General features: G+C 50.1%; 1 protein-coding gene across 7 annotated transcripts; it reads right to left on the bottom strand.

Moving 5' to 3' along the window:
• Nucleotides 1-1,221: 1,221 nt before the first annotated feature.
• RBM10 (RNA binding motif protein 10) lies at nt 1,222-26,584 on the bottom strand. 7 transcript variants are annotated; one of them, XM_037062356.1, is made up of 25 exons: nt 26,314-26,582; nt 24,952-25,011; nt 24,396-24,537; nt 15,917-16,100; nt 14,175-14,411; nt 12,289-12,358; nt 10,453-10,526; nt 8,976-9,062; nt 6,931-6,991; nt 6,614-6,790; nt 6,079-6,239; nt 5,812-5,909; nt 5,637-5,724; nt 4,843-5,029; nt 4,601-4,743; nt 4,392-4,509; nt 4,210-4,301; nt 3,956-4,120; nt 2,841-2,990; nt 2,680-2,745; nt 2,409-2,597; nt 2,251-2,325; nt 1,855-1,961; nt 1,650-1,779; nt 1,222-1,551 (listed from the first exon to the last, which is right to left on the bottom strand). In XM_037062356.1, the coding sequence occupies exons 3-25, from the start codon at nt 24,410-24,412 to the stop codon at nt 1,426-1,428; spliced, it is 2,802 nt and encodes a 933-aa protein (XP_036918251.1). In that variant the 5' UTR covers nt 24,413-24,537; nt 24,952-25,011; nt 26,314-26,582; the 3' UTR covers nt 1,222-1,425. The 7 variants fall into 7 exon arrangements, with proteins under 7 accessions (XP_036918251.1, XP_036918249.1, XP_036918247.1 ...); XM_037062354.1 differs by lacking the exon at nt 24,952-25,011 and having other exon boundaries at nt 4,637-4,743; nt 26,283-26,584; XM_037062352.1 differs by lacking the exon at nt 24,952-25,011 and having other exon boundaries at nt 26,283-26,583.
• Nucleotides 26,585-26,767: the final 183 nt, after the last annotated feature.

Raw genomic sequence — 26,767 nt, 5'->3', positions numbered from 1 at the left:
CATTATACCTGGCTGCTTTGTGTGGTGAGAGAACAAATTAAAGAGAAAGGTGGGAGCAGAAAAAACAGTGGAAAAGCTAGTGCGAGTCCAAGAAGTGATGAGAGAGGATCAGACTAAGGTGGTGAAAGTGGCAGTAGTGAGGAGGGGGCACTCTGGTTAAGATACAGGAACCTTTTCATTATTCCAGAAAGCTACTTTGCAGTCCTTTCCAGCGAACAACATCCTCTTCATCTCCACCCAACTCTGACTGCTGTCACCATAAATATGTTCTGTGTGATTGAGAACACGAGAGGACACATGCAGTCTACACTTTTTGTGTCCTACTTTTCCATGTTTGTGAGATTCAACGTTGTTTGTATCAGTATTTTGTTCCCTTTTATTTGCTGAATTGAATTCCATTATATGAATAGACCATAATTTACCCAGTTATTACCAGTCTTTGGCTATTATGAATACAACTGCTATGAATACACATATAAGTCATTTTGCTGACGTTTGCATTTATTTGGGGTAAATATCTAAGAATGGAGTTGTTAATCAGTAGGATAAGCTTATGCTTATCTTTATATGAAAGTTTTCCAGAATGGCTGTGCAATTTACTACTGCCAGCCATATCTGAGGATTCCTTGTTGGGGCCCTGTGTTAAAAGCCCTGGAGAGGACAGGGACAAGGGTGGACTCAAATAGTCCTGGTGGGCAACCCTGGGACCTGGGATTGATAGGCCAAGCCTGTCTCCACTCCTTGGGGTAATCAGCCTGTTGAGGGTACCAGGCCTATAGGTGCCAGATTGTCTACTGTCATCCATTTGGAGATGCCCTCAGGCATTGTCCCCAGACCCAGGGAGGGCCAGGTGAAGTTTAGCTGTGCCATTATAGAACAAATGCTAGGGGATGGGGTATCTGAAATCCTGGTTCTGACTGAGAGTGACTTTAAACCCAACAGTGCCTTGGTAGTGCTAGATTTCCTAGTACAGCATGACCTGCCAGCCCTGACGATGGTGAAGGGCTATCAGGATCTTATGACTTGGGGCACAGGCCAGAACCCCATGTTCTGCCTACCCCACACCCCCACTGCGCTGGTACCTACCATTTACCAGGCACTGTGAATGCCACCACTGCCACCCACCTCAGCCTGACAAGGCCCCTTGTCTATCTGTGTTTATGCCCCTATGTCTGTGTTGGCCACAGACAATGCTGGGACATGAGAAAGAGACATGCAAGCTGTGGGCTTTTCAGCTTTTATTATAAAAACATGATTCCAGCCCAGTTTTCCAAGTCACCAACTCAAAGTCTGACTTGGTCGGGGTCTCTCTGGCTGGGGGTGGGCTGGTAGACAGGTGCAGAGACCTGCTCAGACCACTCAACATTTCATCTTCCCCTGCCCCAGGCTGAACACCACAGATGTCCAAGTAGCTCTTGCATGTCCTCACTGGGCCTCGTTGAAGCGAGTCACCATTGTCTTGTGCAATGTTTCCTTGTAGGACTCGGTTGAGGTGACCCCATAGGAGCTGCCTCGGGCGCCTAAGCCAGAGCCCCTCACCCGCGTCTGGGCCTGTGTGAGGAAGGCAGGCTCGGTCAGGTGGGCTAGGGGCAAGGTGGGGCTGCAGCAGAGAGAAATGGAGGATGGGGAAGGGATCACAGGACACTTGCCTCAATGGGTGTCACAATGCCCTGCTTCTTTCGGCCCAGGCCACTGCCCTCTTTCCAGCCCATGGCCTGGAGCATACGACTGCCAATGTTGTCACTTCCCAGACCGTCCCGGGTTGGCTGCTCAAAGTCCCTGCAGATTACAGTAGTATAGCATCAGTGACTGGCCTGCTGGCCCCAGGCCCCCCACCTGGCCCTGAGCACTCACACAGAAGCTGCAGACATGCCACCATACTTCCTCCTCTTGGGCTCTGGTGGCTCAGGGATTCCATACTTCTCTCTGCGTTCAGCTGCACGGTCCCGGTACTTCATTTGCTGAAAGTTTGTGTGTGTGTAAAAGAATGGGGGAGCTGGTCACTAATGGCAGGATATATGGGTACAGATGGGTGGGGGGGGGTCCCACTGGGAGCTGGATGTGACTTAACAAGTATGAGATCCTGCAGGCAGAACATTATGGGCATGAGCAACCAGTGTGGAGGAAGTGGGAAAAAACCTTGAAGGGGCATGATGTACTCAGCCAAGCAACTTGAGTACCAGCTGCCTGAGGGGATGGACACTTGGCAAGGGACAAAGGGATGGAGCCTAGTAGTGGGTCACACCTCACCTCCATGTCATTCTTCTCAAGTGCTTCTAATTCATTTTCTGACAGGTGAGCTCGCCGGTGAATCTCAAGGTTTTGCTGCAAGAAGACAGGAGGAGTGAAGGGCAGGGCAGGGCTGGGCCAGGCAGGACCAAATTCCCTGCCAAACCTCCCTTAGTTACCTTGTGGAGCCCAGAGAGCTGCTGGTGCCGGATGAGTGCCTCCTTGCTGGGGAACTGGCGACGGCAAAGCAGACAGGCCAGCTTCTGCCAGTCAGTGAGCTTCTCCTCCCGCTCTGGGCCCCCTCGCTCCTGCTCCTCCTCACTGTCACTCTCCCCACTGTAGGCTGCCACCAACCCTCGAGGTGGGCTCTGTAGAAGGTGGGAGGGCATGGAAGGTCAGACCTGTTCAGATGAGACACACCTTGCCCCTCTTTCTGCCCTGGGAACTTACTGGGCGGTCATCGCTGGCCAGTTTTGGGAGATCCATGCTGGTGTGCTGTCTCTCAGCAAGTGCTCCCTGGGATGGAGGGACACAAATTCAGGGATTCCACAGAGGGACCAGAAAGATGACAAGAGAGGGGTGAGGAGTGTAGATGGGTAGCCACAACACACCTTCTTTTCCAGGATGGCGTAGCCAGCATCTGCGGTGGCTGACTCCCGCCTTTCATCATCTCGCAGGGAGCTGATGGGCTGGAAGCTGTTTTTGAAATTTTCTTTTTGCTTGTTGAGACTGCGGGCCCAGCGTTCCATGTCCTTCGCAATCTAGGGGTGAGGGTCAGGTAAGGCTCTTAGAAACCCACCAACTCCATCCATTGCTCACTGTCCCTGCAGCAGTCTACCTGGTCCTTCCCTGCACCTCAAGCAGGTGAGCTAGGCAATGGTAAAAGTTCCCATTTCTCTGTCATACTGTCATCAGTGTTCATCAAGCCCCTCTCCAGCTGTGCCCCCACTCTCCTGATAGGCATCTACACTATTATGTTCCCTGTGTGTTTTCATTTTATCATTCTAAAATACATAGGGCAGTTTTCTCTGTCTCCAATATTAATTTACATCTGTGATACTTTGCCACATTCCATATTATATAGTTTCTTCCCTAGGAACAACACCATTTTTAGAATTTACCAGATCATCAAGTTCTTGCTTCTAAGGGCTACAGTCAGGCTGTCATACTCTTTCTCTACAAATACTGTGGCTCCCTCCAACTGCCCACTACATAAAACACTGCAATGCCTATTTCCTGCCTGCTCCTTACTGGCCCTGAGAGACGTTCTCTGAGACATATCTACATGTAGACATGGACACACTCCTATGAGGTAACTAAGGGAGGTGTGGCAGGGAATTTGGTCCTGCCTGGCCTGGCCCAACCCAGCCTGGCCCAACCCAGCCTGGCCCAGCCTATGTATGTCCACACCAGCACTCACTCCCACAAGCAGTGAGGAGTTCCCACTGGGGGACAGACAAGCTGACAAAACTCATGTGGATAGCACTGGTCACCTCAGGGAACTGTCTGGCCCTGCCCCATACTAAGGAGACTGCCCTGGCTCAAGGTCATGCAGCAAAGAACAAAACTAGACCAGGAACCTGGTTTCCCTGGAGCAAAATTACTGCCCACATACACATGCAGCCTACACCCTGCTCCCTTAGCAGTGGAGGTAATGGGTGGCAGAAATGTACTCCTCAGAAGACACAGAATAGCCAGCCAGTGACTGCTGGACCTTGGTATTCACCTGTTGGGCTGTCTTGGTCTTGTGTTTCTCCTTTTTCTCTTTGCCTTCTTTGGAGGGTGCCCCTGTCTCCTTATGCCCATCGGCCGACTGCTCCAGGGCAGGAACGTAGGTCCGCCTTTCCCCATCCCAGTACAGGTACTGCTGGCTCTGAGCATTGTAGTAATACTGGGGTGGGGGAGAGAAGGGGCATGAGGGAGGCACCTCAAGAAGAAAAACTGCAAGACCCCACCTGCTCCCTGGGCTGCCCCCATCACCTGGGAGTTGGGATCATAGTAGAGGCCAGTCTGAGGATCATAGTAGTAGCCAGATGTCTCATCATACTGGTAGGTGGAGACGTCAGGAACAGCTGGGAGATGGTAAGGGGGCAGGGGGTCAAACCCCTCTCTGTTTTGTTAAGGAACTTCCCACCACCCACTCGCAGGCCAGCACTACTCACGGTACTGGCTGTAGGACTCCTGGGCAGTGGGGCTTGTGGCTGGTGGCAGGGCAGAGCTGGGATGGGTGGGGCTCTGGAGCTCAGATTTGAGCACAGCGGGTGACATGATGGTGTATGACTAGTCATGGGGCCAGACAAGGGAACAGTGCTCAGTGTCTGCCTGATGCCCACCACGCCCACCCCCTAGGATCTCCCTCAAGCTCCCTCACCTGGCTGTTGGCAGCAGTGCCCTGGCTGCCGCTCACCTCAGCTGTTGACTGCTGGTAGATGCCGGGGGTGGTACCAGGTTGGGCACGGGAGAAAGCCTGAAGTGACACAGTATCTGCTCCAGGCTCTAGGGAGGCCTCGGCACCTGGAAAGAAGGACAGGGAGAATGCCTGTGAATGGTGGGGCCCAGTACTCTATGCCTCCTGGCCCCCACAGGGGATTGAGGGGAGACGCTGGGGCTCACCTGCTCCAGCTGGGTCCCCTTTGGTTCCAGTGATGCCAGGGCCCTTGGCGCCCTTGAGGTAGCCATGGGCATAGAGGGAGGACTCTGTGCCCTGGCTGCTGCCATAGCCCTCATCCTGTTGGTAGTAGCTGTAGTCGACTGATGGCTCCTCAGCGGTGGCCCAGGCACTCTCCCCACCCTGGGAAGCCTGAGGGGCAGGTGGGAGGGGTTCATTAGCAGAGGAGGGGTTCATTAGAGGGAGGGTAATCTGCTAAGAGGCAGCTGCCCACAGGTGAGGCTAGTGTCTGCCAACAGAAAGCAAGCAGCCCTCAGACAAGCAAGACGAGAGGGCTGCCTGGCCACAGCAAAACAGGGCAGCAGCAAAAACAAGACAGAACAAAGATGCACATGCCAAAACGCTCCCAGGGCTGACACTGGTACATTCCTTGTGTGAAACATGTGCTGGGCATCAGACCAAGAGGTATAGCATCCTCCCCTTCTTTAGTCTAATTTTCCAATTTTCTTTCAGCCACTTATACATTCCTCTTTATTAAAGAAGTTGTAGTTAATTCAAGACAATAAAATAACCACCAAACAGGAGAGAAAGCCAGCCACAATGGCCTTGAAAATGAAAGCCTGGAAGGCGACCAGGAAGGGAGCAAGGCTCTCAGAGCCCACAGCAGCCACTGTGAGAGGGTTTTGGGTCCACGCAAAGCCCAAATGGCAAGCCAGTCCTCCTGTTCACAGAGAGGGTGCAAGAGGGTTGAGCTGGCTCAGGTATCAAGATGCTGAGGTGGAGAAGAGTCTTTGAGTACCTGTGAGATCGCCCACTGGGCCGCAGCAATGGCAGTGCTGGCCACAGAGGCAGCATTGATGCGGCTGCCTTCGTTGGAGGCCATGTCCCTGGGGAGGATGTCAGAGACTGGGAGTGAGATGGGGACCCCCAGCTGGGGGACAAGCTGGGAAGGGACTCAGGTGGGGGGCCCTGACCTCTTAGAACCCTTGGCAAACTCAACGTTGATGGTCTTGCCATCGATGGTGAGCGGCGGGTGCAAGGCCTGCAGGATCTGTAGCAGCTGGGCTGCTTCCTGGGGGAGGAGGGGAGGCAGGGGCAGAAGGGTCAGGCCCGGGGAGGTCCCCGGCTCCATTGCCCCATTGCCAGGCATGGGGCCGCGGTGGGAGCTAGGGTCAGGGTCCCTCCTCCCCACCCTGGGGGCCGGGACCCTGGCTCCCCGGCCCCCCCTGTGCCGCCCTCACCACGATGGTGGAGAGCTGGATGAAGGCGAAGCCACGGTTCAGTTGGGTCTGCTTGTCCTTAATGACGCGAACATTGGAGGAGGACAACACTGCATAGGGTGCCAGGGCCCCCAGGATGGAGTCCATGGTGCTGTGTGGGTTCAGGTTGCGCAAAATAATGGCTGCAGGAAGGGGTCCAGCATTAGGGGGCACCAGTGATACTCTGCTCCAGCCCTAACTTCTGGTGGCTCCCCAATGCTCCCTCTCCTCTGGCCTCCACATCTTTGTACCTGCTTCTTCCTTCTGCACAAACTCTGCTTGTCAATTCCAAGTCCCAGCTCAGTTGCTCACCTGCTGAGAACTTCCCAACACACCCCCCCAAAGTCCAGTCTGGTCATGCTCTTCCCCTGTTGTCCCTGATTCACCTGCCTGTCCCCCCACTAGTTGGAGACCCCTGGAAGGACTAAATCCTGGTCATCATAATCTGTCTGGCCTTGGAAAGACCAGTCCAGACATTCTAGGGCAGGGAACAAGAAGGAATGAACAACTGACTCACTGTCGTTGGCGTTCTCTGAGCTTGGCTCTGAGCCCTGTGACAGGGATTGGGAGGCCAGCACTCCCTGGGCCTGGTAGGGCTGTGGCAAGGGCAGCAGGCCCTGGCTCAGCTCCCGTCCACCCAGTGGCAGCGTCTGCTGATCCAGCCTTGCGCCCAGGGGCAGCTTCTGCTCTGCCTCTGTCAGGGAAGGCAGAAGACGGGATAGTGACAAAGGGGAGGCTCCAGGGTTGGTCACCCTCCTCCCAGAGCACTGGCCCCTTACCCTTCTCCCCCCTCCCACCAATGTCCTGGGCAGAGGGGAGGCATGAGGGCCTCACCTGACTTGGGCACACCACATTTGAAGCACTTCTCGCGGCGTTTGAAGTTCTGGACGCCACACTGTGAGGCATAGGCCAGGCCGTCAGAGGGGGCGGGGCTTTCCATTATGCCCTCCAAACATGGATCCAGAGATCCCCCAAGGAACCCCACCACATCCCAGGGAAGGGAGGTCCCAGAATCAGGGGAGGCAGGGGGCTCTGGCTGTCATTCTTGGGCTTGTGAAATTCCCCTTTACATGGTCTCAAATTTGTCCTCAGTGCCACCCCCTCATCTCAGGAATCAACAGCTTCCCCACCCATTAAACTGCTGGCTCCTCTGAGGTACTCCCTTTAGTAGGGTCCTCTTCCCAAAACTTGCTTCCCTCTTCAGAAATTAAACCTACAACGCTCCTATCCCTAAAAGCTAGGAGTCCCTCTCTTGCCAGATTTCCACCTCTCCTTTATCTCAAGGGCTGGATTGGATCCTGCTGCTCTCAAGAAATCTGCCTCTGGAGATCCCCCCAGCAGCTTCCACATCCCCCTCTGTTCCAATGTCAGGCACTGAACACTGCTCCTATGCCAGGCTCTGCCCTGCATGGCCTACCAGCAGTGCAGAGGAGCAGGTTAGTCTGTGGGTATGGTCACCGATGGGCTTGGGGAAAGCAGTGGGCAAAGAGGGCTACTGCTCACTTGGCTTGGGAAAGTCAGCAGGGATGTTTGATCTGGGAGACCCAGAAGTTTGGTTTGGTGTGGTTTTGCTGGGAAATGACTGCTAACCCAGGAAACAAGAAGTTTTCTAGAGCTGGTGTTGGAGGGTAAGCAGAGAGGCAAAAGGTGAGACTAGAAAGGAAAGGTGATGCTAGATTATGAAGGATGGTCCCACTTAAGCTCAGAGTTGTGGGAGAAGGAACATGGTCAGAGGTGGTTCTGAGGAATGTTATGGGTGAGAGGGTGGGAGAAAGAGGAAAGTGACCAGCATATGAGAGGATCTGTGGTGACTACCTGGGGAAGGGGATGAGGAATGGCCTGTGCAGTGGGAATGGCAAGGGAGGGTATTTCTATAATGGAATTGACAGGACCTGGTGACCAACAGGATATGGGGGGTAAAGAAGGGTAAAGTAGAGAATTCCCTGGTCTCAAGGAGGATCTGAAAATACAGTAAATAGAGAAAAGATGGAGTTCCACTGTCACTTTGTCCCTACCTTTCCAGAGACAGTGAATACCTGTCTTCTCATATTCCTTTTTTTTTTTAACAAGCAGGCCCCAACTCCATTACTAGGCAGAATTCTTCTTGGGGAGGGTCAGGGCCTCTGCAAACTCTCAATCCTCCTCTAGGTCTAAGGACTGCCACCCAGCTGTGGAAGGTGAGGCTGGCCCAGGGAAGACCTGAACCCATGGCCCTGCAATCAGGAGCAAGTCATGGCTCAAGGCTCAACCATGGGTCCACCTCTCTCGAACCTCAGCTTTCTCTTTGGGAATATGACTGCAGAAGTCTACAGCCTGTATCCTCCCTCAGTCTCGGGTGGACATGGATTTGTCAGAATGGCCTTCAAGTTTGGGTCACCTGACACAGGCTCTCAGAACACCCAGAGCTTTCCTTCAGAGTAAAGCTGACATTAAATGGTACTAACTGTCGACCAGATGTCATTCCAAGTGTCAGCTTCTCACCATATTTTAATTCTCTGAAAGTGAGGCACAGAGGTGTTAAGGGCCCTGATCAAAATCAAGGTGGATCTGGGAGAGTCTAATTTCAGTCAGTGTGGTTCTGAGGTCCATATTTTACACACCACATTATGCCTCCACTGTCACTAGTTAATAATTTATATGAATAGTTGTTGACAATCTACTGGGACTTCAGGCAAGATCATGCTTCATGAGGGCAGAGCCTGGTACTAAGTAAAAGCTCAGTACACACTGGTGGGTAGGTGGGTGGCAAGGAACTGTGGCTATGGGAGCTGAGCTAGTCCTCCATGCCACCTCAGAGGTCCCAGGGAGACAGAGAGGTTGCTACCACTGGTGCTGGTGCTGTTTCAGTCCATGGCAACTGCTGCCCACCACCCCTGTACCTTATTACACAGCCAGTCCTCATTGATCTTAGGCTTGGGGTCGCTGTAGTGCATGGACACCTTCTGGCCCAGGATATTGAGGGAGTGCTGTGGGAAAAACCAGAGCTGAGTGAGGCCCAGGCAGCAGTGCCCCACACACCGTTTCAGCACAGGAGAAGAGAGTGAGCGAGCCCTTCAGCTGGATGGATGAGGGACAGGGAACGGAGGGAGGTCGGAGAACGGACGAGGGAAGAAGGAAGGGAAGGAGGGAGGGAAAGCGCCGCAGCCCTCTGGCACAGCTGTTTGCTGCCTTTTCAGGGCGCGCGCGCACGCACACGTGAATACGCCACCAGGCACACAGTGCTCGGCTGACCGACGATTGCCGGACAGTGGGGAAAGCCCCCCACTTAGCCCTGACACTGCCAGGCCACACCCAGGGCCAGCACTACACAGGCTACACTTGGGATAAGGGGGGGGGACGGGAGGGGAAGGAGAGAAGGGGTGAGAAAGAGAGAGAGAGTGCACACGCGCTAGTGCTGGAGAAGGGGAAAGAGAAAGAGCCATATTGAAAAGATGGAAGTTCCTGCTGGGAAGTTGTGTTCCCGTGGCTGGGTGGGTCCTGGGCCCACAGCACTAGCCTATGGAGCAGCAGAGTTGGTCCCAGGGCTGGCCCTGCTGAGCCCCCTTCCAGCATACCTGCCCCGCCTCCCCTGATGCTTCCCTTCAGTGCTGCACACCAGTGAGCCAGGCTGTGGGTGGGCAAGCAGAGCAGATCGTTGGGTCTCTAAAGGTCCCAAAGCTGCTGGGTTGGGAGCCCATGTCACACTGAGGGAGCAAGCTCCCTTCCTTTCTTGGCAGCATGGCTCCTTGCTGAGAGGGCAGGCCTGCCCCCAGCACAGTGGGGCAAGTGGTGACTCCTGTGGTGGGTAGGTGCAATGGGAGGAATGGGGCAACCAGGTACTGGTGAATGAAACTATCACATTTGACTAGTACTTTAGGTCAAGCTGGCCTCTTGCATGGGAATCAAAGGACTGAACTCACGTGAGGAGAGCTGGCAAATTGAGACCTGCTAGTTAGTGTGCCAGTAGCTAAGTTCCCCCACTGTGGCTGGATACAGGGGTGCCTGAGACTGGAATGCAGTGTTGGCTCTGCCTAACCCCAGAGCAGGGCAGTCCCCCTGGGAGTGGGAACCTAGGTGGAAGACCCTCCCTGGTAGCTCTTTCACTGAAAGCTCAGCCAGGAGAGGTGGAGGGACAGAGCCAGTACCTGGTGGGGGAAGGGCAATGGTGAGTATGGGCTCTTGATGGGCAGCCCAGTGGGTAGCGAGAGATGGGAAGAGGAGATATTGAGGGTCAGGAAGGGGGAGAGAGAGGGGGCGGGGGGGATAGGACACAGGGCCACAGGGCAGGGAACTGTGTCCATAAGAATCAGGCGATGGGGAGCGCTCGATTACAAAGTAGTATTTGTTTGGGGGGGGGTTCAAGTGCGGCAAAGCAACCTGATTGGCTTCCATCCATCGTGTAGCGTCCTGCAAGTGACTAAACTCGACGAAGGCGAAGCCCCGGCTCTGACCTGGAGACAGCATTCAGATACAGACGCAGTGGGTTAGTCAACAGCTTTGGACACACGGTGTTCCCGGGGGCGGGACCCGAGGGGAGAGGATGGGGCAGAGAGGGAAGTGGGGAGAGGAGAAAGGAAGAGAAAGTAGCAATCAGAGAGAAAGACCATGGGGTGGGAGGCAAGGTAGATGGCTGGGAGGGGCAGGAAAGAGGGAAGGAGGTAGGAGGAAAACAGAGCTAGAGAGAGGTAGATGGGTGGGGAAAGATATACACACACGCCAGCTAGGGAAGAGAGAGATGGGGCTCAGGCCAGCCTGGGGAGACAGAGACGGAGAAAGAGCTGGGAGGGAAAGGGTACAAGTAGAGGTCTGTCTCCAGAGAAGGAAGGAGGGCAGATGGGCAGGCTGCTGGCTCCACATGAGCCAGAATAAATAACTGGAGGGTGGGGCCCAGCACAAGGCCAGGGGAGCCCATGAGGGGCCCTGTAACAGTTGTTGAATTCAAGGAACAAAAGAAAAGCTGGGCAGGGCTACTCAGTGAGGCTAGGAAGGCTCCAGGCCCATCAAGGACCTGGGGAGTTAGGGACATTATGTCATCTTAGCCTTACCAAAGTGCACAGAAGGTGGGCCTCATAAGAGAGCCACCTCAAGGCCAAGCTGGGAAGAGTAGAGCCACCCATGGTCCAGGTCCTCCTAGACAGCAGGAGAATGGGGGCCAGGATCGGCCAGATGGACCTTAACAAATCAGTGGGTGTCTGAGAGAAGTGCCCAGGGCCACAGAGGAGGCTGCATATGGGCCACCACTGTGGGGAGAGAGGCCAGAATCTTGGCAGCATGTGATTTGGCTGGGGTGAAGCACAGTAAGACCTGTATGCTACCAAGAGAGACTCTGGGCCTGGGCAGGGTGAGGAAAGGGACCTAGGGCTTGAGGGTGCAGGAAGCAGCTCTACCTTTGAACGTGTACACACAGAGAGGGCTTAGACATGGTGGGGCTTGGGGGTGCATGCTTGATCTCCAAAAGAACTATCAGGATGCACAGAAGGATGGTATGGTGTGTGTGTGAGGGAGAGAGATAGAGAGAGACAGAGAGAGATATGGAGGCGTGGGGAGGAGAGAGACTGAGATGGAGAGAGACGCCCAGGCAGAATAAGGCCCCACTGTATCTGCCTTGGGGAGCCTGGGCCAGAAATCCTGTAGAGATAGCTCCCCCAAACCCCCTACTACCCTCAGGCCAGCTCCAAGCAGCCTACAAGAGGAAGGGAGGGGACAAGTGAGGCCAGAAGTCCTGGCTGCTCCTTGGGATGAGACCCACCCCCTGCCTCCCTTCATGGGACATATGGGTGGAGCTGCGCCAGACCTACTTTCTGGGCAAAGGCTGTTATCAGAAAAATGTGGGGAAAGAGTGAGGGCAAGGGAAGGAGAAGTAAGGAGAGGGAAGGGTGTACATTGGGAGGGGGTTACCATCTTAGGCACTTAGAGTCCCAGAGAGGAGGTTCCCTGGAGCCTGGCCCCGGCCCTGCCCCCGGGGAGCACACAGCTCACGCAGCTCAGCTCAGAGCTGCACTTCCTCCCCAAGAGCCCCTCAAAAGAGGTTGCTGGCCAGAACTGTGAGGAGAGTGGGATGAGGGGCAGAAGAACAGGGGTACCCCAAGCTGCCCATTCCCAGCTCTGGCAGGAAGGCAGGGTAGGGAGGGTACGGAGGAGGCAGAGGCAGGAGGAAGACTTGGTGGTGGAGGCTGGCCAGTGGAAGGGGAGGCACTGGGAACAAAAGCTCACCTGAGGATTTGTTCCGCATCAGCCGGACTTCCCGTGCTTGGACACCATGGGACTGCAGCTGGCCACGGATCTGTATGGGGAGATACAGTTTGGGGCAGGCTCAGTACAAGGGGGCTGCTAGGTAGTTGAGGCCAGCTGGAGGCCTTTAGGGCCCTGAGGAGCCATCAGTGATGGGCACACACCGTCTCCTGTCTCCTCTTTCTCCTTCTCGGGGCTTTCCCCCAACTAACCAGAGTCCCAGACCCACACCAGTACCCAGTCTCAGCTTTCGGCCCCAGACTTGCAGAGTGAGACAAATGAAGAAAGGGGCATGGTGCAAGGTGAAGCATGGCAGCATGATGACCCCTGGGGGCAGAGAATAATAAGAGAGCAAGTGAGCCTACAGAACAAGAATGGTAGGCGGGGGCAGTGTGACAACAGGCTTGGTGCAACCACAAAGCGAGGAAAGTTGGGATGCAATTCTCACCCTTTGCAAAGGGGCTGCCCTCTGCCTGCATCAAAAGAAACCTATGACACACAGATAAAAAACTGGGAAGGACTGGTGTCTGAGTAAACCCAAACCATGTGTCCTAGAACCTGAGTAGAGCAGTAACTTGGAGTAAAGACAATATGGCATGGTTGTAAGATTTGTAAACCTTGGATGAAGTAGGCCAGAGGGAAGCTGCAGATGCAATTTGGGATTTGAACCAGGTGAGGCAGGGTCTCTAGGCCAATGGTGCCTATTGCAGAAGACTGGGAGTGTGTGCTGGGCATTCTCTGGCAGCCCCTGTGGGCCTCAGTTTCTTATCAGGTTAACTAACAGACAGGAGATTAAACATATACACAAATGTACACATGTCCACACAGGAGGATGAAAAAGAAAGGCACATGAGATTAGGACCACAAACACTCAGGAAGGACTCAGGAAACAGCAAGAATTTGGGCTCTGGGCCCAGCTGTCCGGTTTCAGACCCCAACTCTGCTCTGCCACTCACTGGCTATGAGACCTGAGGCAAGTCACTTCACTGCTGGGAACCTGGCTCCCGCATCCATAGGATGGAAATTAAAAGAGTACCTTCCCCGAGGGGTGGCTGTAAGGATTGAATAAGACCTGGTGTATGGGCCACCCTGTGATAAATCCTCAAGAAATGTCAGCATTCAGCTACTGTCTGACCCAGCACAGGGCAGGTGACTCAGACTTGAGGGCAGCCTGCAGATTTCACAGGAGAGCTGAGCAGAGAATTCACAGGGAAGGGGGTGGCAGGAAGGAGGAGGAGAATCAAGAAGGTCTAGTCTAGTGGCCCTCTTGGGGTTTTACTGGGGCTCCTCAGGGGAAGTCTGTAGAAGAAAACATGAGAAAAGGGAGAAAGATGGAAGGGAACACCATGAAAGAAAACAGCATGAAGAGACTGTTAGGGGCAGTAAAGGAAGTCAAAGAAAAACCCAAGGCTTTGTGGTCAGGCCAGTGAGGAGAGCTGATGCAGGTGACAAAAGAGGGTGGGGTGGGGGGTGAGAATAAAACCTCAGAAAAATCTCATGGGAACCCTCTCCAGCCACATCATCTCTGCCACCAGCAACACCCAGTATTGGGCCTGGCCACGGTCTGGCCCTAGATCAACATATGCAGAATGGATGAAGGACCAGTGGACCATGCAGAAGGAATGCTATTCCCTCCCACACCCACCATCAGCAGCCCCTTGGGCAAGCCAACCTATCAGACACTCCTCCCTTCGGACCAGAAGACACGGCCTGCCCAGAGGAGAGATCAGTGCTAGGAGACAGGAGCTGGTGGGGAGAAGGGATGAAAGATGCTGAGGTCGGGGGGTGAGGGAGAAGTTGAGGGCCCTGGAGGAGACCCAGCCTGGCCTCTGCTCTGCCACCTGCCCAGGGCCATGGGGGGCACGTACGTCATCCTCAGTGGCTGCCTGTGGCAGCATCCTCAGCATGACGATGTTACTGGCCTTCTCCTCCTCCTCCTCCTCATCCTCCTCCTCCTCCTCCTCCTCCTCCCCTTGCTCCGTGCGATAGTCCTGGTCCCGATAGTCGCCGTCTCGGGGGAAGCCTGGTGGGCCGGTGGGGCTGTGCCTGTGCCTCCGCCGCCGCCTACGCTGAGTCTCAGAGCCTGGGGAGGCCTCGTAGGAATCCTGGCCAACAGAATGAGACGAGAGACACCAGACAGACAGTCAGTCTGGGGTGGGCCTAGGGGTTGGCCACTGGCTCTCTGAGGCAGGCAGGCTCTGAAAACCAGGGGTGGGCTGGCTCTGGCTAAAGGCTCAGGGCAGGCAGGGTTGGTAAGGCCTATACTGCAACCCTTCTGGGGCAGGAAATTCTCCCTGGGATGATTTTGGGGGCTGCCTTTGTGGGTAGTGGGGAGAAGCCGGTGGCAGTGTTGGTGTGGGGGAGGAACTCACAGACAGGTGGCCAGACATTGCTTAAATCTCCTTGAGAAGAGATAGTCTGAGGTGGGCACACTAACCCTTGCCCTCTGTGTCTCCCCGATCCTCCCTAGCTAGCTCAGTTAGTACACGCACAATTGTTCCTTGTGCCACAAAAGGCCACACATCACTTGTGATTCCCAGCCTGGGCCCAGGCCCTGCAACCAAGTTGTGGGTACAGGAATTGCTGAAGATCTCAGCCAGAGCTAGCCAGCAGAGACTGGCAAATGTGCAAGGCCACAGCACCGCCTCCTAGTCCCTGATCCTCTCTGCCTGGCCAGTCCATCATCACCAGGCTCTCTCTTAACAGGGCGTGGTCACTGGCTTCCTGGTTGTTGCCCAACCCATCTTTTCAGGACTAAGCAGGCCAGGCCTGGGTCCACACCCTTCCCACCCTCAGTGGGGGACAGATAATTCAGTGCTCCATTCCCGTTCTTCCCAACCCAGCTGCCACTGGGGAAGCTTGGCTGCTTACCACAGGGGTCTCTACAGAGAGGCTAGCGGCCCATACCCTGCCCCTCCAGGGCTGAGATTCCAAGAGTACCTTTCCCATCCTGCTAAATAAGAGTTGTCTGCTTGCTTTGACCAGGGCCCCAACTGCCCCTTCAAACTGGGGTATTTTTAAGGCAAGGCCGTTTGTTCTCCTCAGCTGGGGGCTCCCTGATGGTGAGTATCATGCCTCCCTCCTGAGGCTAGGGCTAACTACCCAACATGGGATACAGAGGAGAGGTCTCAGGGGGTCTTTTCCTTCTGCCTAAGGGCTCTGCCACCACTGGGAATGCCCACAGTTGGTCTCCCAGAGCTGCTTTGCTTGGTGATAACCAGTTTCCTAGTTGCCTTCCCAACCCTAGACACTGAGTGCCACTTAAGGGGCTGTTTAAGAACCACTTACTGGCTGGTAGCAGGCAGTACAGGGCTTGTAGCAAACTACAGACCCAAACTGAAAACTTGGGAGGGGGAGGGAGAGAGGTGGTAGTTAGGGGCCCTCAGAAATACAGAGCCAAGCCTATGAAGCAGGGAGCCCCAACCTGGGAGAGGAGCCCTCAGAGGGGGAGTGGGGACAGACTCTCCAGGTGAGGCAAAGCCACTGAGCACAGTCTAAAGGCACGGGAGCTGAGAGCTACCTGCAGCCAGACAGAGGCCCTGCAGGAGCTGCCCTTCCCCCCGCGCCCCCCCCCCCAAACCCAAGGCCTGGTTGGTTCTCTTGCCCTCACCTCTGCACTCTGCTCCTCAGATGAGTCATCATAGTCGTGCTTGCCCTCCTGGCTGCCATACTCTCGGGGGTATGACCGGTAGTCCATGTCCCGGTAGTCGTGGTCCCGGCTGCGGTTTTCCCCACTGTCATCTTGGGAACGGTCAGTGGCTCCGTAGCGGCCAGTCCTGTCCCCACGACCACCTCTGGGGAAGAAGGATAGGAGGAATTAAGAGGGCAGTCCTTTCTGAAATGTACAATAGGTGAGGCTGGCTGACCCCTACCTACTCACTCTTTCTAAATCCTCGGCCCCAACCACTGACAAGGGTCCCTAAATCATGACCCTGTGGGGTAAGCAAGCTCCCAATTCTCTTGCAGATCCAATTCACTGGGTGCACTGGGTGCACTCCAACCAACTGAGTAACCCAGCCAGGGCTTATTTTCATCACTTTAAAAAAATATTTTATTTATTTATTTTTTTTAGAGAGAGGAAAAGGGAAGGAGAAAGAGAGGGAGAAAAATATCAATGTGCGGCTGCCTCTCACGTGTCCCCCAACTGTGAACCTGGCCTGCAACCCAGGCATGTGCCCCGACTGGAAGTCAAACCAGTGATCCCTTGACTCACAGCCCGCATACACTCAATCCACTGAACCACACCAGCCAGGTTCATTTTCATAATTTTTAAGTCTTCAATTCATTGGTACAAAATACACTCACAACATTGTGCACCCATCACCACTATTTCCAGAACCTTTTCATCATCCTGAATAGACTCCATACTCATTGAACAATAAGCCCCTATTCCACAACCGCTATTCTGCTTTCTGTCTTACTCATTTGTTTATTCTAGGTACCTCTTTTAAGTGCAATTTTATACATCCCTTTGGGTCTGACTTATTTCACTTGGCATAATGATTTCAAGGTTCTTTGATGTTGTAAAATATATCAAAATTTCATTCCTTTCTGTGGTTGAATATGTATGTATGGTATGGTATACACCACATTTTGTTTATCCATTCATCTGTTAATGGACACCTGGGTTGTTTCCACATACTGGTTGTTTTGGTTATCATGACTAATGCTGCTATGAACACTGGTGCCCCAAGTATCTGTTTGAGTCCCTGCTTTCAATTCTTTTGGCATACACCCAGGAGTGGAATTGCTGGATCATATGGTAATTCTATATTTAATTTTTTGAGGAACTGCCAAACTGTTCCACAGTGACTGTACCACTTTACACTCCCGCCATCAATGCACAAAAGTTCCAGTTTCTTTACATCCTCACCAACAGTTGTCATTTTGCACCTTTTCATGTGATTATTGGTCATTTGTACATATTCTTTGGAGAAATGTCTATGCAAGTTTTTTGTCTATTTTTGAATTGTGGTTTTCTGTTGCTATTGTAGAAGTTCTTTATATATTCTAGGTGTTAATCCCTTACCAGATATATGATTTACAAATACGTTCTCACTTTATGTGGATTGTCTTCACCCTTTTGTATAGTATCCTTTGATATTTCTGAAACATTCTAATCTTGATGAAGTCAGATTTCTTCTTTTGAAATAATTTTAGATGTACGGAAAAGTTCAAAGTTAATAGAATTCTAGTATGCCTTTCACCCAGCTTCCTCTAATGTTAGTAGAAGAACGGTACATGGCATAAAACTAAGTTAACTAAACCAGGAATTTTCATCTCATGGCACACATACACTAATTACTAAAGTTCTGTAGCACACTAACAAGTATATTTTTGCCAACCTGACAAAAAATATGGGTACAATTTTGATTCATTCAGTTCAGATGGCTATTATAGTGTTGGCTGTTGTCATGTTTTATTAGACAATCTAAGGGAAAAGAGGTCAATGCCCCTGACTGAATAGTCAGGTACTGCATGTTTTAAAATTTCTTATGGCAGTGGTTGAAAAATCATTGAACTAAGCTATACACTATATTAGAATTTCACCAGTATTTCCACTACTGTCCTCTTTCTGTTCCAAGATCAAATCGAAGTTATTGTACTGCATTTAGTCATCATGCCCCCTTAGGTTCCTCTAGCCTATGAAAGTTTTTGGTCTTGCCTTGCGTATGTATGTGTTTTTATTTTTTTAAAGATTTTTCTTTTATTTTCTAAAGAGGGGAAGGGAGAAAGAGAGGGAGAGAAACATCAGTGTGTGGTTGCCTCTCACGTGCCCCTCCCCCCACCAGTGACCTGGCTGGCAACCCAGGCATGTACCCTGACTGGGAATCGAACCAGCAACCCCTTGATTCACAGGCCGGTACTCACCCACTGAGCCACACCAGCCAGGGCTGTGTGTGTGTTTTTAATGACCATGACAGTTTTCAAAAGTACTGGTTAGGTATTTTATAGAATGTACCTCCAACTTGGGCTTGTCTGATGTGTTCTTGTGATCAGACTCGAGGTGATGGAGGTTACGGTGTTCTGGAGAGAACACAGCAGATATGAGCTGCCCTTCTGATTGCATTGTATCAGGGGTACAAGATATCAACATGACTTACCACTGAGGATGTTGCTCTTGATTGTCTAGTTATGGGGGGAGGGCCTGTCAGGTTTCTTTGCTGTTAATTTTCTCTTTTTCCCTTTCTACCCTAAATTCTTTAGAAGTGAGTCACTAAGACCAGAGCAGCCCACACTCAAAGAGGAGAGGAATTAAGCTCTACCTCCTAGAGCGATGAGTATCTACATATATTATTTGGAATTCTTCTGTAAGGAAGATTTGGGATGGAATATTTTTAACTTAACAGATCTGCAAAAGTCCAAATGTTTGACAACAAACTATTGGCAAAGTTGTATGGGGAATATGCACTCTAATGTTGCTGGTAGGAGTGAAAATAGAACAATCCCTATGGAGGGGAATTTGGCAATAGCTGGCAAACTAAAAATCTATATAATCTCTGACTACCAGTTCTCCTTCTGGGATTTTAATGGATTGATATGCTTGTACATGTACAGAAACATTATTCACTGCAGCACTGTTTATAATAGCAAAGGCCAAGAAACAGCTTAGAAGGGTCAGAAAAATTCTCTTTAAAACAAAGATTAATGAGGGAGAGAGAAGCCCCACCAAACACTAGCACTAACACATATTATAGAGGTGGGACAATTAAAAACACAAATGGACAGGTCAGTAAAACCAAACAGTCCACAGTACAAAAACACATGGAAATTTAAAATAAACCAAAAGTTGCATTTCAAATAAATGGGGAGGGGGCAGGGAGGGGAATGGATTAGTCAGTAAATACTAGTTGTGATAACTGGCCCAGGGATAAGCACACTATAGCCAGTGGGCCAAATCCAGTCACCTAAACAAAATTTTCTTTAACACGTCCATACAGTATTTACATATTGTGGCTGATAGCAGGTGGGTAGCTGTGATAAAAACCATATGGTCTACAATGCCAAAAATATTTACTATCTGGTCCTTCATAGCAAAAGTTTTTTTTGACCTTTGAGAAAATGAAGTTATCTACTTCACTTCTTACACTAACTAAATTCTAAATGGATCAAAAATTTAAATTCTTGAATAGAAAACACAAAAATATTAGAAAGAAAACACAAGAAAAAAATTGATCACCTCAAGAATGGGGAAAGGCTTTCTAAGCAAGACAAAACCCAGAAGTCATAAAATAAAAAAGGAAACTGATAAATCTGACTTTGTAAAAATTTTAAAATATCTAGAGTATAAAAGATACCATAAGCACGTGATAAAGCAAGTAGAATAAAATGTTAATGGTAGAATCCAGTGGAGGGATATAGAGGTGTTCACTGCAAAACTCTTTCTACTTTGCTGTATGCTTGAAATTTCATAAGTCTGAAATAACCATAAAGCTAAAAGATAATTAATAAATGGGTAAATAAAATGTTTCATTCATTTACTCACTCAACATGTATTAATATAACAACTGCTATGTGTCAGGCACTGTTCTAGGTTATGAGAATGAAATGAAGTCCCTGTCCTTGTGAACTCAGCTTGGAACCCAAATCATTTCCTTATGGTAAATGCCTCAACATGAAGTGGCTGCTGTGAATTTTGTTAAGGTTTTTGATATGAACAATGTTCTTTCCTTAAATGCTTACTATAGGAATCCCTCAATATTTGAACTCTAGTCATTAGAATTTAAGAACTAAACAGATTTGAATAAATGTTCAGATGAAACCCTGAACTCTTTGATTCTCAGCATCTAAAACCAAATAAATCTGATTATTAAACTCTTGCTATCTAAATTCAGGAAAGGAACACATTTAGATAGTATGGGATACTTTACATTGGCTACAGAGCACTTTGACTAATCACTGTTCAAAAGCAGACACTATTCATAATATAATTCTAAGAAGCTGGACTGAATTATAATACATGAAGATCTTCACAAAATGAGTAGAAAATGCCAAAACTGGTAGAAGTAGACAAAATGATAATCAAAACCCAGGCCCCTTTAAAGGTAGATTTTACCAAGCTTTCAAGGGGCAGACAACTCTTATATAAAAGTTTCTCCAAAAAAGAGAAATAATAAAAGGTGCCAAATTCATGTCATGAGGCTACTTTGATTCAATGCCAGATAAATAGAAAAGAATATTATATAGCCACTTCACTGATGGATACAGATGCAAACATCCTAAATACAGTATCTAATAAAATGTGAATGTTTTAAAAATATAAGTAACATTGCCCTGGCTGGTGGTGTAGCTCAGTGGATGGAGCAGCTCAATTCCCTGTCAGGGCACATGCTTGGGTTGCAGGTCAGGTCCCCAGTAGGGGGCGTGCAAGAGGCAACCACACATTGGTGTTTCTTTCCCTCTTTCTCCTACCCTTCCCCTCTCTCTCTAAAAAAAAAAAAACCTCTTTTAAAAAAACTCACATTTAAACAATATATATGTAACATTGCTTAAATAATTCTTCTGCCAAAAATTCATGAGTAAACATTACAAAAACCCAAATTGAGAAACATCTACAAAGTAAATGAGCTGTACTCTTTTTAAAATTTATTATTATTAATCATTTTTAATTTACTTATTTTTAAACTTTTTTAGTTACAGTTTACATTCAATATCATTTTGTACTGGTTTCAGGTGTTCCATATACTAGTTAGACAATCATATACTTTACATAGTGTTCCCCCTGATAGCCCCAGTACCTGCCTGGCCCCATACATACTCACCACAATATTATTCACAATATTCCCTATGCTGTACTTTATTGACCCATACTCTTGAATCATATCAAGGTCATAAAAGACAAAGACTGAGTTCCAGGTTAAAGGAGACTAAAAATTCAAAGCAGCTCAATGCAATGGACTGGATCCTGGATTAGGGACAGCTATATAGGACATTATTGGGACAAATGTCAATGACTGAATATGGACTTTATGTAAGACGAAGTATGGCATTAAAGTTAAATTTCCAGATATTGAAAAGTGTACTGTGGTTATAGAGGGAAAAAGTTCTTGTTCTTAGGACATACATGCTTCAGTACTTAAGGGTTATGTCTGCCAGTAACTCAAATGATTGTCAGGGAGCAAATGTGGGAGCAGGGAGAGGGTAGGGGGAGGAGGGGAAGAAGAGAAGGGAAAGGTGACAAAGATGACAACACTCCCCAAATTAATATGTAAATTCAATGCAATCTCAATAAAAATTTCTGAATATTTTTGAGGGACATGGCAAAGTTGTTATATAAAGCTCCACAGATGGTTCAATCAACTCTGAAAATTAAGAGCAAAGTTGGAGGTATTAAGACATTCTATGAAGCCATAATAATAAAACAGTAAGGTTCTGGTGTGGGAAGGAACAAGTAGACCAATGAAACAAATTAGATCACTCAAGACAGACCCACGTACATAAGGAAACTTGAAGTGAGGTACCACAAATCAATAAGGAAGAATGGACTATTTAGGAGATGGTACTGGGAAAAATGCCAACTATGTGGAAGAAAATAAAAACAGAACCTACCTTATACCATATTCAAAAGTGGACTCTAGATAGATTTAAATTCCTGAATGAGAAAGGTAAAACTACACAGTGAAAACAATCATTGTGAGCAGAAGTAGGAACAGAGAAGATTCGGAAAGCACAGATTATAAGACAAAAAAGAGATAAATTTTAGCACACTAAAAGTAAGAACAAGTATTCATCCTTGGGGAAATTGTTAAGCAAAAGGCAGCCTGCACACGCTAGCAGGGGTGTTCAACCTGTGGCCCATGGGCCGCATGCAGTCCAGCACGGCTATGAATGCAGCCCAACACAAAACAGTAAATTTACTTAAAAGATTATGAGATATTTTGTGATTACGTGTCATAATGTATTTAATGTGTCGCCCAAGACAACTCTTATTCTAGTGCAGCGCAGAGGTGCCAAAAGGTTGGACACCCCTGCATGGTGTCTTTGGGACCAATTAGAAGCAAAATACTAATATCTGCATGGCAATACAGACAGATCTCTAAAAATGCAGGGCCACTGGCTGGTGTGGCTCAGTGGATTGAGCACGGGCCTGTGACTCAAAGGGTTACTGATTGGATTCCCAGTCAGGGCACATGCCTGGGTTGCTAGCCATGTGCCCAGTAGATGGCGCTGCAATGCAACCACACATTGATATTTCTCTCCCTTTCACCCTCCCTTCCCCTCTCTAAAAATAAATAAATAAATAAATCCTTAATTTTTTTTTTTTTTTAATGTGGGGCTGCCCTGACAGGTGAGTGTCATGCTGCAAGCCAAAAGGTTGCTGGTCCCAGTCAGGGCACAGGTTGCAGCTACAGTTGCAGGCCAGGTTCCCGGTTGGGGGTGTATGAGAGGTAGCCAATCAATGTTTCTCTCAAACACTGATGTTTTTTCTCTCCCTCTCTTTCTCCCCCCCCTCCGCCCTCTCCCTAAAAATAAATAAAAATAAAATCTTATAGAGACTAAAAATAACACTAAATATTCAAGAAGAATAGATTTCAAACATGACAGAAAAGCTGCCTACAGCTATGGGAATTGGAAATAAAAAGGGAAAAATAAATATGGCCTTTGTACTGACCTATGATAGAAACCTACTGTGAACTGGAAAAGTATGATTAATTCAAATCTCTGCATTTGAGGTCCTTTAAAAGCACCCCCCCAAAAAGAAAAGAAAAAACAGAAAGCCAGTGCCTTTATTTGATAATAAAGTCACCTACCCTAACTCAGAAACTGCCACAGAGCACTTCCAGTGAATCCCATCCAAAACCAAATGCCTTTCAAAAGACATTTTTTTCTTTTTTTTAAATTTAATTCTTATTCAAGTACAGTTTTCTGTTTTATATTCCCTGCCCTGTCAAAAGACATTTTTAAAGAAGGTCAAGACTGACTAACACTGGATGATGGATGACCACATCTCAAATTTGGGCTCACTTTTCAGAAAACAAAATATTATAATTCTACATTTTAAAAAGGGCCTGGTGGTAGGAGAAACCCTTTGTAGAACATTTAAAATTTATTTTACAAGTATACTGACTCTTTTTAAAAAGGTAGAGAGAGGGGAAGCGAGGGACAGAGGAAGAGAAATACCAATGTGTGGTTGTCGCTCACGTGGGCCCCACTGGGGGCCCAGCCAGCAACCCAGGCATGTGCCCTGACTGGGAATTGAACCAGCGACTCTTTGGTTCCCAGTCTAAGCTCAGTCCACTGAGCTATACCAGCCAGAGCTATACTGACTCTTAATAATGGCTTTCTGGGGGAGTTAGGTCTGCCTGCTTATATAATCCTGAAATGTAAGGAATAGATCACCTGTACTAGACTCAACTGAGTTGATATACCAGGATGGTGAGGGAATGGCCTGAGATCTCTTTATAAGGTGTCCCAATTGCTTCTTGATCTACCAGAGTTTAAAGATAATTGTAGGAGTTTCCCATTCCAAGACAAGTATCACACCAACCTCAGACTACCCTGACCCTGAAATCTCCCACTATCTGACCTGGCTCGCCCCATACTTGTCCCAGCAAATTCCTGACTCCGAAGGCACCACTCTCATCTGCCCCTTAAACCCAAAGCCACAGCTCACACCTCTCTCCTGAGAATCCACAGGCATTTACAACCCACTACGCATCTCTGCCTCTCCTCCCACAATGGCTGTCCAGACTGGGAATGGTACCATATACCTATCTTGGTCACCCAAACTGGAAACCTGAGCGTCAGCCTCTACCCCTGCCTTTCGTTTGGTCCCTTCCTACCCTTACAACCAACCATGGCACCCATCCAACTGTTCTGGAATCACCTGTAAACTGTGTGGTCTTCCTTGTGAGACCCTGAGTAAAGAAAAAGCTGCATTCATATATGTCTCATTCACCATGGCACTCCCAGAGCCTAGCACATAGGTCCTGGCTCACAACAGGTACCAAGTAAATGCTGAAAAGAAACCAATCATCTGCTACACTGTTTCATCTGCCCAGAAGCCCCCTCTTAGCACCTTCCTGGATCAATTCTCACAGGGGGGACAAGCCTAGGCTTTTTGGTCAAGGTAGAAGCAGGTAACTCACCGTCTTTCATACTCCATGTCCTGATAGGGCCTTCGGGGGCTATTGGGGCCCCTCCTCAGCCGCTGGCTCCGTTTTACTTCCCAGCCACCCCCACTGCTGCCACCATGATCTGCCAGCCTGGGTGATGCCTCCTGCAGGGACTCTGGGAAGAGAGGGAGGAAGAAAGAGGTCAAGGAAGTTGGGGCAGAGAGGGCCTCCCTGAGAAACCCTTACTGTCAAGGTTTTCCGCTATCTCTAAGCCCAGAGACATTGTTTCTTTATTCCCAGTGTTCGCGTAGACCAGAGCAGGAAGGCAGCCTCTACTTGGCCTGTTCCTTTCCTTTCCCCACAAATGTGAAGTTAGAGCTCGCTGCTCTAGAATGAGCAAGGCTTTCAGCAGACAGGGAGCATCCTGCAGAGAGACCTGGTGGTGCCACTCATTCTGTGATCAGGGCTTTGCCACCTGAAACTGGTAGGCAGGTTCAAGCCTCGAGCTATCCACCTAGGAGAGCTCTTGGTGCTGAATGACTTGTTAGAAATCAGGCAAGACTTCACAAGAGGACTCCCAGGCACCTACCTGGCTCTTACCGTGGACACCCAGGTGCCATTTCATCCTCCCAACAAGATGCTGGCTGTCCTGTACAAGACAGCAGGAGACCATGAAAAGCTCAGGGCGTGAAGGGGCTAACTTGGCAATGAGACAGCTGCCGCCTCCCTGGGCTCCTGGCCAACACAGCTTTGGCCCTCACAGGGCAACTGGCTCAGTCCTGAGTCCTGTCTCTTATGCGCAGCCAGGTCCCAAGGCAGCTCTCTCCCCAGGGCTCTAGGCCCAAGTTATTCAGAGGCAAAAGGAGTCCTTTCAGAGGCTGTTCCAAACCACTGTGCAATTCTACTGGCCTAGAAGGGCAGTCATTGTACCCAAACTTCAGGGCTACTGTGAGATCTAAGCAAGTCATAAGAGCCATGTGACCTGGCCAGGAGTCACCAGGTAGTATCCCAGAATCTTCAGGCCCCACCCTTTGAACAGAATTTAGGCAAAGCCAGAGGGTAACAGCACCTGTCTAACACCGGGTTGTCCTTTCCTCCATGTGGTGGAAAACACACCAATTTTTTCTTTCTCCTCAGGCCACAGGGAACCAAAGTTACCTGCTCCCAGATGGGTAAGAGTTAGAAACACAACCCATGGTCCCCAGTGGGTAAGAGTCAGTAGACTCTGGCATACACAACAGATTGGGGCTAGTCACAGACATGAGCCCTGAACAACTATGGGCCAAAATCACAGACAGGAACCCACAACAAATATGGGCCATAACCACACATTTAGGCCCCCTTTCAATGGATAAACGTCAGTCACAGATAGATCACCTCTCAAGAAAGGTCAATAAGTCATACACACATTCCTTGCATTCCTTCCTTACCCAGTAAGCAGGTTAGGGCCAGTCGCAAGAAGACTCCCCATGGATAGGGACCTCTCCCAGAATAGTGACCAGAGTTAGAAACACACACTCCAAGGATAAATAAAGACTAGAGTCATAGAGAGATTCTCTCTCCCTCCACTCCCAAGGACCGGGGCCACAGAACACTTTCCCATGGATAGATAAGTCAAAGAGCAGACAGCACACCCCTCCCCTGTAGATAAAAAAATCAAAGTCGCAGACATCCACCTCCCCACAGATAAGTTCGGTGTCACAGACACCAAAGTAGCCCACTCCCATCTCTGTCTCTCCCTTCCCCCAGCCCTCGTGCACCCATCCCTGCGTCCCGATCGCGCACGCGCCTCTGCTCTCAAAGGGGTAAAAATATTTTAAGACAACCCCTCCCAGGCTCAGACTGTCCACGCATCCCTCGGTTGTGGTTCGCAGTCCTCCCTCTTGCCTATTCCACGCACCCCCGCCTCCGGCCCCTTACCTCCGCCCCCACGACCAGCGTCGACGCTCACCTTCTCGGCTTGGGCTGTCAAGGGAGGGCTCCCTGACATCACATCAGCCCTCCGCCACCTCTGCCAACTCTCCCAGCTCAGCCGGAGCCGGTCCACGCAACAATCAAGTTCAAGGGTGGAGGCAGAAAAGCAGAGGGAGGGGGAGGGAAGAAGCGCCAAGCGCGCTGCCCTCCCCGGGAAACCCACTGCCGCCTACTTCCCACGGGCCGCAATCACCAGCACAAAATGGCGACCAGGAGCAGGGAGCCGGCGCTTCCACTACCGTCCACCTACTGAGGGAGCGCGCTCTGGCTGGCCGCGTCTATTGGCCGCCATCCGCCAAGGGCCAGCCCTGGGCCGCTCTGATTGGCAAGCGACTGCCACCTCCCCACGCCCCGTGCCCCGTGTGAGCTCCCCACCTCCACCCCCGTGGAGCAGAGGAGTAGCTATTAGCCAATCCAGGGAGGCACGCTTT

Source organism: Sturnira hondurensis, unplaced genomic scaffold, assembly GCF_014824575.4.
Source record: "Sturnira hondurensis isolate 20B ecotype Veracruz unplaced genomic scaffold, ASM1482457v3 Scaffold0013994, whole genome shotgun sequence".
Lineage (NCBI taxonomy): Eukaryota > Metazoa > Chordata > Mammalia > Chiroptera > Phyllostomidae > Sturnira > Sturnira hondurensis.
The sequence above is the reverse complement of the archived record's forward strand: the minus strand, read 5'-3'. Positions and strand labels throughout refer to the sequence as shown.

Excerpts from the sequence above, each read along its gene's own strand:
- RBM10 (XM_037062352.1), bottom strand. The coding sequence starts at position 26,352 with ATGTCAGGGAGCCCTCCCTTGACAGCCCAAGCCGAGAAGGTGAGCGTC. Across the intron at positions 6,240-6,613 it reads CTCAGAGAACGCCAACGACA|CCATTATTTTGCGCAACCTG; the intron begins GTGAGTCAGTTG and ends CCCTTCCTGCAG. Across the intron at positions 1,962-2,250 it reads TTGAGAAGAATGACATGGAG|CAAATGAAGTACCGGGACCG; the intron begins GTGAGGTGTGAC and ends ACAAACTTTCAG.